At 42.3% G+C, this 18765-nt stretch overlaps 1 protein-coding gene across 5 annotated transcripts; it reads right to left on the reverse strand.

The window, feature by feature from the left end:
* Positions 1-845: 845 nt before the first annotated feature.
* Positions 846-17364, reverse strand: ppp6r2a (protein phosphatase 6, regulatory subunit 2a). 5 transcript variants are annotated; one of them, XM_034526853.1, is made up of 25 exons: positions 17132-17364; positions 16810-16938; positions 13508-13670; positions 12486-12740; positions 11901-12087; positions 11549-11686; positions 11035-11100; positions 10791-10903; positions 10056-10169; positions 9842-9968; positions 9527-9679; positions 8732-8956; positions 8545-8609; positions 7818-7933; positions 7635-7747; positions 6909-6989; positions 6715-6812; positions 6184-6241; positions 5860-5987; positions 5618-5745; positions 5367-5511; positions 4715-4803; positions 4414-4606; positions 3296-3403; positions 846-2254 (listed from the first exon to the last, which is right to left on the reverse strand). In XM_034526853.1, exons 4-25 carry the CDS (start codon positions 12710-12712, stop codon positions 2206-2208), a joined length of 2721 nt encoding a protein of 906 aa, XP_034382744.1. In that variant the 5' UTR covers positions 12713-12740; positions 13508-13670; positions 16810-16938; positions 17132-17364; the 3' UTR covers positions 846-2205. The 5 variants fall into 5 exon arrangements, with proteins under 5 accessions (XP_034382744.1, XP_034382743.1, XP_034382747.1 ...); XM_034526856.1 differs by having other exon boundaries at positions 1740-2254; positions 7635-7720; positions 17132-17300; XM_034526852.1 differs by having other exon boundaries at positions 16810-17364.
* Between the last annotated feature and the right edge of the window lie 1401 nt (positions 17365-18765).

The following is an 18765-nucleotide window of genomic DNA, read 5'->3' on the forward strand; positions in this document are numbered from 1 at the left end:
TTCGTCTTGAATCTGAGGTTCGACAAGCGGTCGGAGCCTCCTCTCCAGCACCCTGGCATAAGCTTTTCCCGGGAGCCTACACGTCTCTATCCTTTCTTAAAGGGATAGTGCAGATAAGTTTTAAGTGGTTGTATGAGGTACTTATGTATAGTCGGTGTATTACTACCTGTGTTGTTGTGACTTGAGTTTAAGGGTCAGTTTGGTTTACCAGAGTCACACAATACAAACTAAACTATGTCGACCTGCAACATCTGTTCTGTGATGTCAGCTGTAGCTCAGGGGGAGTGGTTGTCCTGTAACCACAAGGTAGCCGGTTCGATCTCCCCATAGTTCACGTTGAAGTGCCCTTGAGCAAGACGCTGAACCCCCAGTTGCTCCCCAGTTGCTTCACTGCAGCCCACTGCTCCTTAATAACTAAGGATGGGTACAATGCAGAGAAGGATTTACCCACAGGGATCAATAAAGGATATATTATTAATAAAATACTTGTTTTTGTGGCTTTGAAGAGAGCATAGATGGATAGAACAGCTTCTAAAGTAAATTAAACTGATAGAAAGTTTAAAGTGTCTAAAATACATCACTGTCTATAGAAGTACAGCCACACTTCTAAACTCTCCCCTGTATCATAAAATAATATCTCAGTTGTATGTTGTTTTAGTGGCTGACCTCCCTGTGAGCCTCTTCTCTGGAGTATGTGCTCTGTGGGGACATGTCGGCCCTTTTATCATCTTCATATGGAGATAGAGATCCACCAGAGGAGCCGTCTTATTCACAACAGGCAGCTGGATCTTTGCAGAGGTGGAAAGACAACAACCAGACGGGCAAAGCAAAGCTTTTGGTATTAATGTGGTCAACCAGACACTTTTAATTTCAAATTTCTTTTTTTTTTTTTTAACAATGATCGTAGAACCTGATCGCTGTCAAATGATTGAAGTAAGTACACCAAAGAGGCCTGGAGCTCTGCAGAACCCAGACCTGCCCTCTTTCCAATCCTGCTGCTAAGAAACAAATAAAATTAAAAACTTAAAAAACAAACATACAGCGTCACTCTTACCAGATGCCACTCTTGCCCTGTGAGTAAGTGCTTGGTGGAGAGAGAGAGAGCAAAAAGGAACACACAATAGTAATCCCAAGATTGCTTGTAAAATTACTTTTAAATGTAGATAATATTTGTATATAGGTAGATAATGTTTGGTTGATTTTAGGGGGATAGCAATAAGAACGTAAAGGTCAATACAATCAGAAGGTCTTAGCTCACTAGCTAGGTCAACAGAGAACCGGTTATACATGCACTAAAAAGAAACAAAAAAAAAAAATTTAAAATCAGAACGATCAAGTTGAGATTATATCCAAATTTATCGGCCCCCAAACTACACCAAATCTCCAACGCTAGATTGATTCTTTTTAAAAAGACAAAAAAAAAGTGTGAATTTCATTTTTAAATATAAATGGCTAATTGACATTATTGCACATGAGCAAAAGACAGTAATACTATTAGAGCTCTGTTCAACGACCTGCCCCTCCACCGCCTCCTTGACCTCAGAACATTCAGACCTGTTGACGGACCCAGAGAGAGAACAGAAACGGAACCACTGGATAAGAACCTTGATCTGGGTGAGAGGACAGACGGACAGCCAGCAGAGATGAGGGGAACACTTGCATTGTGCTAGAATGTACAGTAAATGGCTGCATAAGTGCTTTTTCTTAAGCCTGAAGAAAAAAAATGGTTTTTTTTTTTCAAAAAACAAAAAGAAAAAAAAGTATTTATTGTTGAGGCATCATTAAAAGTTAGCCTGTGCTATCCATTCAGGGGTGACGATGTAAAATCCCTAACAATGGGATTCCAACAGCTTCAGGAGAGAAATCTTTCAGGACATAGAAAAATAATAATGATGATGATGATGATGATGATGTTACCCCTCGAGTTCTGTCGTTTCAAAGATCGCTGCTACATTAAAACCGCACTTAATTATGTGCAACATCAAAAAAAGGCGTTGAAGATGATTCCTCTACACTCTTCTGTCTGTTGGTTTTGTTTCTTGTTTTTCTTCTTTTTTTTCATCTTTTGTTGTTGCCTCATTATTGGTGTTGATTGGCAGTGTCCAGGTCCAATAACATGGCCGAGTGATTCAGTAAAAAAAACACCGTAGTTGCAGTGAGGTTATTTAGGGGAGGAGTCACTCTGTCACCGATGAGCAGAGGGGCTCAGACCGGCCCGTTGACCAACACTTCCTGGGGCGGTGGCGTTTCCTCTCTGGGGAACAGAGGAACAGAGGAACAGAGGAACCGTTACACAAACAGTTACACAAATTAATTCCAAAGAACTGAGAATTAGACACACGCTGCTCTCTGTGGTTAACAGTGAGCAGCAGGAATGAGGAGGAAGCCTTTGTCCCGTTGGGTTTACTCAAATGTCTGAAATAAGGTTTGTAAGCTTAAAAGAGAACAACATGTAGTTCTACGATATTAAATACTTTAGTCCCCCCCTCCTGTGAACTTTGAAGCTTTTCCACATTTAAAAAGGCCGTTTGTTAACCAGTGTCCAGGTGAGAGTACAACATGTCATCACATTGAGTCGCTGTGTGGACTCACGCTCATGTGACCGCGTTGGAGTTCCCTTACAGCCTCACGATCTCTTTTTACGCCTTTAAAGTGCCGTTCATTTGTGAAGCTAATCAACGGTCAACTAACGGTCAAGGCCCATTTGGTGCAGCGGGAAACGCTTCCTGTGCGGCGCTTTAGCTCCATAAAATATCATAAAATAGTGAAGAGATGCAAACACAAGTTCCAAATGCCCAAAGTGATGTCATCAAATGATTAGTCTGACCAATGTTCCAAAAATACTAAATATGAATTTCGTTACCATCTATTACATTTCTTCAGAATGAGTAACCAAAGAGTTACTGCATGTCCTTATTAGGGCGGTCCAGATTTGGTTCTTAGACGACTCGGATTTCTTTAGTCAATTAGTCGTTTTAACGCCTTTTTCATGCTGCATGATCTCTGGTGAACAAGATTTAAAGTGGTGTTTTTGTGTGGAACACTAAAATGGAGTATTTTGATTATATTGTCTGTGGTGCAGACGGCACACAGGGGTCCAGGTGAACCCCGCCTCCACCCAGTGACAGCTGGGATCGGCTCCAGCGCCCCGCGCCCTTAAATAAGCCGTTTGGATTGAATGGAATATTCTATGTGTTAAACACGACCACACTTATGAAGAGCTTCTTTGGTGGAGGACAGCCCTAACTTCAGCACAACCCAAACTTGTATACAGTGTGAACAGAAGGGCACGTACTTCCTGTCAGTCGGCGTGGTTACGGGTGAATCCTCAGCCGGCTGCTGCTCCGACGCTTTGGGAGGATCCGACAGAGAGAGCTTCTCCAGAGACACCGGACTCTCCTCACTGCAGGACACACACAAACTTATACTTTCAGGTTCAAGTAAAGTCTGTGTCTTTGAACTTTTGCTTCCCTTTTGTTCCGTGGCTGACCTTTGACTCTGCAACCTGTCAGCCTCAGTAAAAGAGAACAACCGTTTCTATTTTGGGCTCAAAGCACAAAGGATCCTGGGATTCACGTACACTGCACTCAAATTCTTCCACTCTCCTAGATAACCGCAGCTGTGCGAGTCATCGAGGTAACCTAATATTTGCACCAAAGGATTATCTGCAGGGTTTTCTTAACAAAAGCAGTGGTTCGTACCGGTATCCTTCTGAAATCACCACCCACTACAAGCATGATGTTGTGTCGGAGGCATAATGTCTGTCATATTCATGAAATGTGTTTATGTAACTCTGTAATGCTGTTCATCTGTACACATGACATCTATTGCTTCTGTCCATCCGGGGAGAGGGATCCTCCTCTGTTGCTCTCCTGAAGGTTTCTTCCGGCTTCTACCGGCTATTGTTGCTGCTGGGAGGCTTTTTAGGCTCTTCAACCAGCAGCCCTGCATGCAAGGCACTGATCTTGAAGGTTAATGGTTAACGATCCGTTAAGGAGTTAATAATTACCACCCAGTTCTAAGAAGAGAGTGAGTCTGGGGTCTGTTTCACTCTCGCCGCCGTGTGTTGGTTCACTCGTTGCTATAATTAAAATAGGCTACAAAAGGTATCAACGTTGCCTTTGCTTCCCAATAACGACTCAGCTGTCAAGCTACAAACTTCTTTTACTTTCTGAAGTCGCAAATCTTTGTTTTTGCTCAAGATTCTGTCGAGAACCAGAGACGCTCTCAGGATGTACTTAACTTAAAAAAAAGGCAAAACTGAATGAATCCAGTAATTTCAATCCCAGTCCGGTCTATAATTACCTCAATGTGGTAATTATGTTTCAAATATAGATGTTTCTACACACACAGAGCAGCTTTTGTGTGTGGCTGCAGAGTGGGATTTCACCAATCAGCTAAAAAGTTGCAAACCTTTTGAGGTCAGCGGTCTTGTTGCCGGGGGCGCCGGCTGTTCCCGAGGCGACGGCTGCGGCGGGAGGAGCAGCACTGGCATTTTTGTCATCCTCCTCGCTGTCGGATCCCCCGGAGGAGCTGCTGTCTGAGGCCACGAGAGGAGCTTTCCTCCCTTCTCCCACCGGCCAAGATTCAGAGGAGGCGCTCACCTCTGCAGACAGACAGAAAACATGAGCTTGTGTTCTTCTAATCAGTTGTGATGTGTCGTTCTGGGGTCTCTAACAGATGCTGAGCTCTGTGGAGGCAGGGAAACACTCACCACTCTTCTCGTGGTTTGGTTTGGCTGGGTTTTCTGCGTCACCGCTGCCCGATTGCACAGGAGAGCTGCACCTGGGATCACTCTCTGTACTGCAGACAAGAGGGAAGCAGAGAGCCGCGTTAACAAGTGGTAAAGAATGAAGAGTTTGCTCTGTTTACTCATTTCTTTAAAAGGTTGTCCCTCTGCAGCCAAAGTTTCCCTCCAGGCCAAACAATGTGAAACTGTCCTGCACACTCTCTGTACTAACAAACAACGTGTTGATCCTACAATAATCTCTCTCGCCAAAATTATAGCTCAACCCTCTATAGAAGGTCAATTGATTGGTAAAATAAGTTCCAGGAACAATGGAACCGGAGAACCTACTGTCAGCATCTAAAAGTCCCTTATGCGTTTCCTGAACCATGCAGATTAGACAAATTGGACCGATGGATTAAAGAACAGCTGTGTGTTTACTGCTCTGTTTGAGCTGGATGGAAGGAAAAGGACATGTAGAGGTGCAAAAGGAGATCGAGTGTTTAACTTAAGTTGCACTAGCCCGAGAGTAGAGACATTTTGCCCCCTGGAACAATCAGGAAATACATCGTCCTTCATTGGTCTTCTTCAAGACCACCTAGCAGACCTGCTAATTTGGGTCCACATGTTAGCGTCTCACCCGGAGAAAGGCTGGAACTCAGTGAAGTTGGCCCAGCCACTTCCCTGCGTCTCTGCTCCACTCCTGGATGAGCTGTCCCACCCTGCTGGGGTTTGGGACGCTGCATTCCCTCCAGAGTCCCTGAAATGTGCTGTCCAGCCTGGACCTGGAGACAAGACCAACAAACGAGAGACAAGAGACGATTGTCAAAGTTCCTAGGTTTCCATGAGATTTGTCTGTGTTCAGTGGGTAGCTGCTGTCCTCTAACCGACCTGTTTCTGATGTGTTCTGCTGCTCACAGTCCTCGTCCTCATCAGATTCAGATCCATGGTCCCGCTCTCTGCCTCCGTTCTCCATGCTGCTTCTGGGGCTTTCCTCTGAGGTTTGGGAGACCCCAAACCTGGTGGAGTGAGACAACGAAGAGATGAAAGGGTTAAAAGATAGACGACAAAACGCTATGTGTTCGAGAAACTGCTGTGACAGGATCAAAAACAAGAAAACCATCAGGGTTTACCTTGTTCTGGATTTAGCTTGTGTTGCATAGTTCATCTCCTTCTCCTCCCAAATGTCCTCCTCTTCTTCGGCATCATCAAACTGGCGTATCCTCTCTTTACAGCAGGCTTCAAAAGCAGCCGCATTGGCCTGCACAAACATTGTAATGAAGTTAGTCTTTTTGCAACGATGCCTAATATGCAGATAGTCTAAGTCAGTTGTTGTAGGAACAATTAGCAGTAACTATATAAATAGCAGTAACTATATATCACTGACAGTAAGAGCAGGTTAAGTTTGATCGTTACACGTTTAATAATTAAGACAAGGACAACAGCAAAACACTTACACTATTATCATCAGCATCGAGATTGAAGTTTATTTCGGCAATTCTATCAAATGTGGCACTGAGGAAAGAGAACAAGATGATATTAAAATATAATATAAGTGAATGGGTTTAGTAACAAAAAAGTAACACGCCTACACTGAAGTATCACAATAATACAACAAGCATAAACTCAAATAGTTAGTAGTAGTTTTTAAGAGGGAATACGCTGTGGTGAGGAGGTATAGGGTTCTGTTCAAACCTTAAAAATAAATGATCCACAGCATTTTCATGAAGGAACTATTTTCTTTCAACCCAACTAAACCCACCAACCGTATCCCTGCGCCACTCCTCCTGGACGAGAGGCTAGTGACAACGCAGGATGTAGACATTAATGGCGTCCTCCTCGGCTAGGCTGTAGCGTTAGCTAGCTCAGTGTGCTAGGTGAGCTAGCGGTATCGGTTAGCCAAAACTATCTAGATCGCTAAACATCAACTGCAAATAGGACAAATGTGTAGTTTGGATTTGGGGTGAACTAAGACTTTGACCACTTACTTGATATTTTCATCGTGCTCGCTGAACTCCTCGTCGTTGAAGCCAAACTGATCCACAAAGTTGGCAGTCATCTGTTGGATTTGATAGTCAGAGAAGGCCTGGGAAGGTCAAAGGGTGATATCGTTATGGATATTTTTTTAATTGAAGAGTAACAGGGGTGTCCCCCGTGGTCTCCCTAGTGGAGTCTACCCTACCTGCTGGAGAGACAGGTCGTTGGGGAAGGGGCTCTCCATGTCGTCGTCTTCACTGGACGAGTGCATGTTGTGGGTGCTTACCTGCAAGACACAGTGCAGAGGGTTTGGTCAACTTTATACGAGGCACATTTGAACATCATGCTGCACTTTTAAGTGCTTTAAAAAATGGACTCTGGACTAGTATTTGTGCTGTGCCATCAGACTCATCATGGAACAGTGACAAAGTTATTTTCTTTTTATGTTACACCAAGAGCATCCTCCTCCACGGAGCCTTATACTACATTAGGTCTCATCTTAGGATGCATACTATTAGTCTTTATGAATACCATCCCACTTCCATGCAGCTAATTATTTTTCTTGCAATGCAAACAAATGCCCGTCTGTAATTATAAAACACGCCTAGTTCCGCTTCCTTCTCCTGTAAAGACATTTCTCTCTCTGTGACCTCACTTCAAAACTTCAAAGTGATTGTTGTTAATCAATTAAAAACAACACCTCTGACATTTTGTTGCTGATAAGATTGGATTTATTCAATGACATTTGAAAAAGCAAATCAAATTTGCGTGGAAGCTGCTCTGACACTGTGCTGGGCTGCTCGGTCATGTCCTGATTAACAGGCATCTCTGAACACATCAGGCTTAAACTGAGAGAGAAGAGGAAACAAGAGGAAGTTAAAAGAAGGCTTTGCATGCAGAAGGACCCAAGTGCGACTGAGTGACATCTCACCAGCTCGACGGTGTTCCTCCTGTTCGTCTCTCGGAGCGTCTCGTCCACAAAGCTCTCCCAGCGACCTCTGCAGTCTTCTGGCAGCTCTGCAAACACGGGGATATTCATTTTCACTAACTTTTCAGTCAACTCCACCTCTGTTAACTCACATTTGGAATCCGGCCGGCCGCAGTCTTTGCTTACCTTTCATGAGGTCAGTGATCTGGGACGGTTCTGGTCCTTTCTCCAGGTTCTGGACCACCATGTTGGCAATTCTGGTCAGGTGACCCATGTTGCCTCTCCTGGTGCCGCCCTCACTCCTAAGATTCACAAATACGATGAATTTGGCATAGAACTTCACTGCAGCTCCACAATTGCTCTCGTCACGACTAATCTGTAAACCACCGATATTGCAGCAAACCATTTGCGGGGTTTCAAGAGCCACGGTAATCAGGTTCAGATCAGAAACGGGTACCCATCTAAATATTGCTGCATATATTTCGCTTTACTTTAAAATCACACTCAACACCAACTAGCATTAGAGCGTCCACCAAATTTTAAGTTACAGTTTACATCCATGTTTGATCCTGTTTTTGTGATTAGCATATGGAATCTCGAAAAAAAGCTTGTGAGGTCATGGTGCCCTTTGACCACCAATATGGTATCGCTCATCGTTGAGACCAGGCCGTTGGTTCTGCCAAATTTGAAGAGATCTCGTTCACGCAGAGGCATAAAAAAAAAGAATAGATTTTAGGATGGCTGAAACGAATGTCATTTCTAAAAAAAACAGTCAATGGAGGCTTTTGAATGAAGCGCTGAATGTCTGTCGCCATATCATATTTTATGCCGTCATTAGCCTGTTATTAGGAGTCATATAAACTTATATTCTTTTATTATACAAATGTGTTTGTGGACTTAAAGATATGCTTACTGTATTTTATCGTTCTCCTCCCAGGCATCAAGGATCCTCTGGACCAGTTGACACTTCTGGAAGAGCTGAGGTTGAACAGAAACACAGAATGAAGGCGAGTGTGGGAGTAATCGAGGCCGAGCATCAAAAGCCGTGAAGGTTTTTTGTGACGGCAAAGTCGGGACGTCAAACTGCTAAAGCCACCTACATGTGCTACGAGGGCATTGTGGATGGAGGCGTGTGGGTCACTGGTCCTGCCCGTCTCCACTGCCTCCTCCTGAGCCTCATGGCTGGATGCCACAGGCTGCCCGTCGTGGTTCTGGAGGACGGGACTGGGCCGCTCATCCGAGGAAGGATGGCTCAGGATTGCCGCCACACACAGCTCCACTTGCAAGTGCAAAAAGTTATTCCAGGAGTATTTGAAGAACAGATCCTATTCGGAGGGAGAGAGAGAGAGAGAGAGAGAGAGAGAGAAATGTTGAAATGCTGCGTGCAAGACAGAGCTGTAAGCAGCACTGAATTGATGGACACCTGCCGTACAGATGTCAATATATACCAATAAAACTAAGTTTTTAGCCAATTTCTTCAACCCCCACATACTCTGTGCCCATCTAACATTTAAAAATGACATGTTGGTAATATCTGGACCAGAGATGACTTCTCCAGTGAGCCCATGCTCATGGAGGGTTTAAATCCCCTCTGCTACGCGACACACAAAGCTCAATGTCTTCTATGAGCCTGCTCCAAATAAGCAACACCCACTGCCCTTTGGTCAGGTGGTGTGATTAGGTAATCAGTGCTCCCCTGCCTCACGACCAACCTTGTGCAAATCTGACGCAACTTTTTACAGATATAACATACAAACGGAATCGGGCAAAGTATTGTTCTTTAAAAAAAAAAAAAAGAAATAGGGAGGGCTCAAACGCATTTGATTCACTGTGTGAAATGAGAAAGAGGAGTTACAGAGTTTCAGTGTGCAGAGTCAAGCCAGGCTTTAGCCTACCAGTAGTAGTTCCATGGTGGCAAGGTTGCAGAGCTCCTGGCAGATACTGGGGGCACTGGTCTGCAGCAGGGCGGCCACCAGTCTGGCCACGTGAAGGCGGGCGTTCCCCAATGGCTGCTCGAGAACGCCAACGGTCGTCAATATTGCACTTTTCTGCAGAAGCGATGTGAAAAGCACAACGTTGTTTTCATACATAAGAACCTATAGTTGTCATGCTATAACTGTACCAAATCAACCACATACTAATAACATACCATACCATTTCTAAGTGCCTATGTTTAGAGTGTATTTTGCTTCATGACTATTTGGCTTTACCTTTGGGGGAGCCAGAAGAAGCTGCTGGAAGTCCTTTAAATGGGGCTCAATGGCATTTAAAATACTGCTGTTGACAGTGTAAGACCTTTCATAACCCTGAGAATACAGATCCATCAGCCCTTCCAACCTGGGACACACAAGCAGATACAAACATCAGACGTGAAAGCTCCCAGCGTTGACAATGAAAAACCTGACAGGAAACACTTTCACTCACCCAGACCGCCTGGCCTCCAGTAAGGTAAGTAGCACTTGAGTTCCGTTAACTATGGAGGCCTCACTCCTCTCCCCCTCAAACATGTTCTTGAGGAGCCCCGCTACACTCTCCTGCCTGAAAGACAAGGGTATATCAAATAGCAAGAACACCCAAACTAGACGATGTAGACATAGTACTGAGGTGTTCTCCTCTTAAACACTGGAAGTTATTTTGCATTTCTTTGCTATTGTTGTTACAGATGTGTGGAAACTCATGGATTACGTGTTTTACACCAAGGACACATTATGAAGGACACAAACTTTCACAAAAATCTAAACTGTTGTCAAACAGGGTCTGCCAGCAAACCCTTGTACACAGAACACTTATTTAAAGAACTCTGAGCTCCACATTGGGAGTCAAGGACGACTCAGGAGTGTTTCCGTATGTTTACACTCCTTGCTTGTGTCGACATGTAAGAACTCACTTCTTTCCAGGTCTACCGTCAAACTGAGTCAAAGACACAAAACACATGAAAGGAACCTGCTAATTATGTGACATCATTAACCAACAGCAGATGGGAAGCAGAGGGTGTGACTAGCTCAGTCATCAAACAAAGCCGATCCAGCACCAGGTTTTCATTTGTTTTGAGTGTCCTGCAGCCAGATAAATGGCAGGTTTTTCAATACACGCTCACTCTAAACACCACTGGACACGTTTCCTCTTTGAACACAAAACCAAGAGGCATTGTATACTTACGACTCTAGTACAGCCAATAGTGGGTCGGCCTCCATATTCTCCTGCATCTGATTGGCCTGGTCTCGACTAAGGCGGATGATGTCACAAAGCGTTTGCGATGCATTTGATTGTCTCTGTAATGTAAATCAATGAATTAGAAAAACCTCATTAACTCCATTAAATATTGTTAATGGATATGAACAGAAATATAGCGTTTCAATCTGACTAAGAGAGCGTCATGACAACATGGTGACAGGAAACTCACCTCCTCATCTTTGCCGGTATGGATGAGCTCTGTGAGTCTTTGTACCAACTTCTCCTCGTTCAGCCACTTGGGGGGGGGGCAGAGAACGACACAAATAGTGTTAGATATATTAAAATGTGCTCAATACAAAATTCAGAGCATATCTCTTGCCTCCACATGGCTCTCAACATGGTGACGGCTGAGCCGAGGGCTCACAGATAGCGTGCTAACACTGCAAACAACAAGGGGAGAACCGGAGGGTGGGCGCTGTGCTTCCACAACGACAGCTGTAACAGCTGTATCCTCGCAGAACAGCGGCCATGAGATTTCCAGTAGGGCACACGCACATGCGGCCGGCCATGTAAACAACGCACAGAGAAACTCAGATTAGTGAGTTCCTTCTCTACTGAGGTAGACATTACTCCACTATATCGCTTTAGACAATAGTCGTTTGCTGCTATATTGATGCCCTGAATATCGTATGGAGAACATTTAACGGCTGACGTTTACTTATGGGAAGTACAGTAGCGCTTACATGGAGGACCTCCTGCCTCAAGGGGGCAGGCTCCACACAACTGATGAGTCGAAGCAGTAAGTCCATCATAGCAGAGGCGTCAATGTGTTTCAGCACCAGACCAATGAAGCCTTCCTTTTTCTTTAGAAAGGTAATCACCTGGAAAACAAAACAAAGCCCCCTAATATTTTAGGTTCCTCATAGCAGCACCAAGCTGGGTGAATCTGAATGTGCAATATTCCAAAACCCCACACTTCTGTTTTGTACTGTACGTCAGTGTTTTGCTATCCAGTACAATGGATTAACGTTGCTTGCGACTGCTTGTTTACAAATTAAGAAACCGTTGCTCAAGCCATGACCTTTTCCAATATACCTGTTCGGTTTTCCTGGCAATGAGATTGCCGATGGTTTTGCTAAAGAAGCTGGCCAGTAGCGGGTTGAGGGGTGGGTCCTGCTCCAGGAAGTGATAGAGCACTTCAAGTAGAGACTCGTCCGCGCCCAGCTTATCGTTTATGATGGACACATCGGATGTCAGAAGCTCACAAGCGATGTTGGGAAACCTTTAAAAAAAGAAATACAGAATGACAATGAGAAGAAGTCGTCAGTACAATTATAAATTTTAAGGTGGTATTTCAAAAGAATTGATTATATCAAAATCTAATCTTAATGGGTATTTTTTAAAAGAGACGATGAGAGGAAATTAAATAATGTTTAAAGTTAGTTTCCTATTCATTTTAGGGAATCTAGTGTATTTCCTTTCTTCTTTATCAGATAACTTTTTCAAGTTCAATTAAATAAAAATTGGATAACAATCAAATACAACATCAATTCTGCCTTGTAATAGTTTATAATGGTGGCACTGACTATAACCACACACTGTCTTTTTCAACAGTCACATGGTTCTCCTGGGAGCCCTCACTAGTCCTTGGCATCATCTTTTGTGGCTGTGAGGACTCACTTGAAACGACTCCGCTCCTCCAGGTCGGCGGGCGGCTCGGTGGTGATGAGGCTGACCAGCTCCTGCATGCAGTGTTCCTGGGAGAGGAAGAGGAGCAGCCGGCGGTTTTGGGCCTTGCACTCCTGCAGGACGTCGTCCTCCTCCATCAGCTCTCTCAGCGTCACGTCCTCCCTGTCCAGCAGCTGGTCGATGTGGGAGGTGGTGTGCAAGTCAAACTTCCAAAACATGGTGGCCGCTGGGATGGGGGACACAGCCCTGGTCCACGGGGACAGCAGAGTGAGGAGAAAGGAAAGGTAAAAGAAAAAAACAGAGGTGAGGAGGGTGGGGGGAAACAGGGGGGCAAGCAGTAGCCAGAACAACAAAAGAAAGGGGTAGGAAATGGAAGAGTGGAGGTGTAGATGGGGAAGGAAGCAGGGGAGAGAGATGGATGTAAACAATGTAAAGGTGGAGGATTAAACCAATAATATCTGGAACAAGACAGCACTATCACTTGCAGTAAGTCCTTTTATATCACAGACTATGTTTAGAAGGGCTGCAACATTATTGCATTAATGCAATAAAAATGTTTTGTAAACAACATTTTATAATAATTATGAACAAATTAAGATGGATTATTCCCATTTATTATTTTCCCGTTTATACCATGTATGAAATTGGATGGAGACTTTACTGAAGTTTTTTCTACTGTTTCTAAATATGCAAGTGTATGGCCACAAAGGTAAAATCCCATTATCAAAAAGATAGAAGATTTGAGTGATGTTAAAATACTGGAGGTAACTGATGCTGTGACGTAATGTTGATGTGACATCTTCAGTCACGAACTGTGCTCTATACAATTTAAAAAAAAAGGTAAATCAGGAACTCTAACAGGTTAATACATCTTTTGGCAACTCCAGTAGCCAGTGTATTCAGAATACTTCATTGTTTACAATAAGGACAACAGTTGCATTGTTGTGGTCAAGGTAAATATTAGTGGACTGTGCGATTACAAAAATGCAACACAGTAAACTGCTCACACGTACCAGTGGATGAAATGTGGATATCTTTAATCAGACCTCCCCCACGGGCAGGCAGGCATTTGTGTTTGCGCAGTGTGTGTGGCGAGGCCTGGCATTTATCAGCATGGGTCTCCTCTTAAAACGCAGGCCTCTTTAGGAGATGAGACGCCAAGAGGCTCACCATAACCTGCACCACACGAAACACAGAAGAGGTTATTAGATCACCAAGATTTTAGAAGAAATGACAGACAATGTGTTAATAAATCCATTCAGATGTCATTTTACATCAATGTTATAAGTGAATGATAACATGGAGGAACCATGTGTTGCATTAAACAAACAAATTCACTTTCAAAACATCTCAAAGCACTTTTATTGTTTCACTGAACATCAATGAGTTATTTGATTTTTTATCCAGATGATTTCTAGCTCTTGACTGTACGACAGACACATCAGAGCAAAGCTAGATTTCTTAATGCAGAGCTGTTCAACTGATTTATATAACTTTACCTTCTCTTTGCAGCAATATTATTCAAGAAAGGCATTGCATTGAACCATCTGCACGGGTCAGGGGCAAAGTTCATTTAAAAGACATCCCCAGTATTAACCTGTTCAACAACATCACATATGTTTTATACACAATTATGTCGTGAATGTACTAGTTATGTTCAAACATCAAATTGTAGTCAAAAATACAAAAAGTACAGAAAAATACTGGATCACACATCTAGAATTCTTCATGTTATAATATGTAATGGTGAAATATAGAAATAGTGTAATGGTTTATACATTTCAGTCAGTATGGTAACATGACATTTGGGAAGAAAGTTCTACAAGCAGTAATCTAGCAAAACATAAAATACAATTTTTGAAATGACGTGCCTTTTAGGGTTATAATAACCACCCAAATAGATCAAATTTGGCTAAATTAAGTATTAACTCAACACAACGGGAATATTCAGGACAAACCTACAAGTTTTTACGCTACTTATTTTATGAAAATGAATTAAGCTACAAGCTTTAGTACACAGATGTTATCATAAAGTTGATCTACATGTTAGGTAAATATTATGGCCAATTACCATGCCGACACTAAAAAAAAAATTAAAATTGGCATGTTACTTGTTGTTTAGAACTACACTAATATACAACACACATACACACACATACACACACACACACGTGTGCACTCTCGTCCTTCTGTACAACTGCCTAACAAGAGTTGGTCAACATCTACTTCTCCCGTCCCATCAGCAGAGGCTTTTCAATGCCGACTATCAGATGATGGTGAAAGGAGAATGCATCTTAACTTATGAAAAATAGCTATTTGATGCTTTTGTGACAACGCAAGCATGTTCAGTTTGTTTTTCCTTGTGTGGTTACCGTGGCGGCTAACTAACACACGACCACCTAACACACGAAGCAGCGACACAAGAAAACAATGACATCTGCCGGCTTCACCAAAGCTAACGTGTCGCTCTGAGCAACATGCTACCAACTGTTGATCATGGAAGTAAAACTGAAGGGGGAAATCAAAGCGCTTCCTCCTCCTTCGCTTCCTTTTTCTTTTCTTTTTTCCCCCTTTCTCTTAGGAGGACCCTTCCATGCACATGCAGCAGCAGCAGCAGCAACGTCCATCTGGCATACATTTACAGAGTACACAAGTGCAATAATAACCCGGCGAACGCTCCCTGTGGACACTGAGCAGGAAAGCAAATGCTTGACTTTACATCCAAAATAGAACCCAGCAGAGGCAACCTCAACAAAAACAGTCTACTGGTACATTTACAGACATTGAAAAGAGGAACAATGGCACATACTGAGGGCAGACATGTGGATGTTGTGAGCAAACAGTTAAAAAGCAGTGAAAGCAAGCAAAAGGAAATTCCATCTACACTTACATGAACTTGAACATGAACTGTCCTTTACTTGCTGAATCCAAATATAGAAGATGCAACTAGTGGTGACAGAATATGTTTCATGTTGTACTTGACACCTTTTGAGATGCACTACCAAATAATCAAAATACTGACAGTTCCATATGAGAATAAAAGCCAGTGACTTTACATATCAAAGAGCTGACGCTTTTATCCAAAGCGACTTACAATAAGTGCATTCAACCATGAGTACAATCTCAGGACAACAAGTAACATTTCTTCAAGAAAGCCAAACTACAAAATACCATAAGTAACTGCCATTAATGTGCTAATCTGTTTTTATTCATGGTAGTCGGAAAACCTTACGTTTTTACGTTTGTAAATACTGCTTCACAAATGTTAAGAGATCCAGGGGTTCTTCCATTCACGTTATTGATTATCTTTGAGTTTGTTGGCTGTCCAACTAAATCAGCAAGTGTTTCCAACTTTGATAACTTGAGATAGGCACTTCACATTATGTTGTGATGGCTAATGATACATGAATACATTTAAAAATTATAGATCAACCATAGACCAAAATAATATTTTAATAGGTAGGGAAGAAATCCCCCATTTATGAGGACTGTCAAACAATTAGAGACACACTGGTGTGTTGTTAAAGCAATGTCAACTGAGCTCCTGTAGCTTTGGCATGAAGTGAACGTCAACTGACTTGCGGTAGGAGCTCAGATTTCTGTTTACGTCAACTTCAGTGGAGACACCACGACCAAATAATACAAGTTAAAGAAAACACACGGTAGATCACGGTTAACTACATGCTTCACAGTTGTTAAGCACGGGTCCATTCCTTCTTTATCCATCCGTAAGCAACGCACAAATGAACCGTGTTTTACGTTACTTGATTTCAGAAACGCAGCAGGGACTCGTTGCTGTCGGCCTCAGCTAACTCCGAATGGTTGCACTGAAGAACAACTTAAACAACTTCCAGCTCGTTAGTTAGCAAACAGGAAGAACATGTTTAAGATCTGCAGTATTCCAAAGAACATATCAAAGAGGAAACAAGTTACGTTCATGTCGCTGGCACTACAACTGTTAAACGTAACTTACCGACTATGTTACTCGTGTTAAGTAATCGAACAGCTAACGTTGAACAGATTCCTACGGCGACGTTAGCCGATTAGCTAACACTAGTTTATTAAACCACTATTAATCGGCGAGTTTAAGGCACAAAGTTAATCAAATAAACAATATAGCCAACTTTACGTTAGTCCCTCCTTCCCCTGATTAGCACGTAAGCTAACGTTAATTAGCTACAGTTAACGTGTAACGTTACTCAGCTCAGTTAACTTAAATAGCTCTCCAACTTAGACTCAACTTTGTCGATGCAGCAGCAGAGTTAACGTGAGATCGTTGCTCGAACTCATGGCGACCTTTTCGTCCAAAACTTACCTTTGGTTGAAAAACCCGCTGCTATTCCTTCCGTTAGTCTTAGATTGGTAGTTAAGTTTCCCGTCCAGCAGCGAGCTTCTACGTCCGTAGCTAACTATGAGCTAGCCGCGTTAGCTTCCACACATTAGCCTGTGAGCGAATAGTGATTTGTTTTGAAGAAGGGGTCAGTCTGCGACAGCTACTGTTAGCTAGCTCAACTTAGCTAACGTTAGTCCAATGGTGTTTTGAAGTCTATCAAATAAACGGTTCCCAAACAGTTATGGCTACTTGACATTGGTAACAACAGACGTTATTTCAGATGGAGTGTATGATTCTTACTCACGCACAAAGTAATTCAAACGCGGGGCTAAGTTTAGCATGCAAAGCAGGAAAAACTCAGTCATATTTTTCGAATCAAAATGGCGACATGGTTACGAGAGCGCGCAGTCGCCCTCCACGGTGGACGTGCGTTGACTTCAGACAGTGTACACAGCGAAGCAGTTTGGAGTACTGAAGGATGCGACAGTGCGACACTGTTCTTTGTATTGATCAAATAAGATAGGATAGTGTTCCTCCAGGGACCTGTCTATGTAGCATAACCAGTCTGAGTGGCCTTCCATCTTATGGTATTCTAACGATACAATACGAATAGTTCTGCTGTTATATAGTGTCATGGAGGTGCCAATGTACAGAAATTAGGGTCACAACTATTGATTCAAATGAACAAAATACTGCATATAATGAACCGCACAATTATAGCCAATACATGTATGCGTTTGTTTTATGTAAACGTAAGAAGTTTAGCGTTTTCCTTCTTGAGTTCCATTAAGTTAGGTATAATAGATGTAGTGCTCACTATGAGGAGGTACTTTGTCGAGAGGGTTTTGCTGCTTAGTTAGTCCTCTAATCTTAAAAGATTAGAGTATTAAGATAAACTTTATATATTACACATTGTGGACTACATTTGCCAGAGTAAAATATATATATGTTAAGTGAAGTGGATTGAGAGGCACGGTGTTTTGGCAGCAGTCAACAATCATTTCCGTTACTGAATAATTCCGTTACTAAATAAATATGTGTTTTGTCCATAAAGGATAACGTAGGGGTCTATACTTATTAGAATGTATAAACAATTGAATACCCAATTGTGAAAACCCCAATGAATAGCACTAAATTAATAGCAATTAAATATTATATTGAAATCAGAATATTGAATGTCCTCCGCGACATTTTCAGCTGGTGTTATCCAAGTAGTGCCATTTAAAACAGAAGTAAATTCAGATGGTTTTCCAGTCCCTTACCTGAACTTCTCTTTTCTTAAATTGTATGCCAAAATGTACCTATAGGTCAAAGGTCTGATCAATTCTATTCAGGCTTGATTGTTTATCAAATAGGCTGGATTTTTAATCTCTGAGGTTCACAATCCAATTATATATATTTAATTTATTTGAGCAACCTGCATCATTTAATTGGTGTACTCTAAACAAATATTACTTTTATTTTTGAAAATGCACAATTTACCTTTTGGAAATTTCAAAGAAGGAAATTCAAACCACCCAAACTCAGAAACACCGTTTTGAAAAGTATATATTTCAATGCAAATGACATAGTGGTATTTAATGTACAACATTAATAGTGATTTAAGTTTACAATGAAGTGTTCTGTTCCAAATATGAATAACATCCGTGCTTTGCTTCCATATATGTGAGTGTGAGAACTCCTCTCAATTATAAGATTGTAAAAACGTGAAAAGGCCTTATTCAGCAGAATGTGTAAATAACTGATTAATCCCTAACATTTTATCAGCAATGACTGATAAACCATATCTCAGAGGTATCTTCTACTCCTTATGGGAAATGTTTACCTTCTAATTGCTTTTTCTTTTAAATTATATTAATCTTCATCTCTCACCTTCTTCACCTCCCTGCTTATTTACCTTCTCAGCCTCGGTTCCTTCCTTTCCTCTCCCCTCCCTTC

This window comes from Cyclopterus lumpus, chromosome 23, assembly GCF_009769545.1.
Source record: "Cyclopterus lumpus isolate fCycLum1 chromosome 23, fCycLum1.pri, whole genome shotgun sequence".
In the NCBI taxonomy this organism is placed as follows: Eukaryota; Metazoa; Chordata; class Actinopteri; order Perciformes; family Cyclopteridae; genus Cyclopterus; species Cyclopterus lumpus.

Bases quoted from the DNA above. Each gene is read 5' to 3' on its own strand.
- ppp6r2a (XM_034526853.1), bottom strand. From the start codon at position 12,712: ATGTTTTGGAAGTTTGACTTGCACACCACCTCCCACATCGACCAGCTG. The intron at 12,088-12,485 runs GTGAGTCCTCAC...CTTTTTTTAAAG, and splicing joins GAGGAGCGGAGTCGTTTCAA to GTTTCCCAACATCGCTTGTG. The intron at 11,687-11,900 runs GTATATTGGAAA...TTTGTTTTCCAG, and splicing joins TTGCCAGGAAAACCGAACAG to GTGATTACCTTTCTAAAGAA.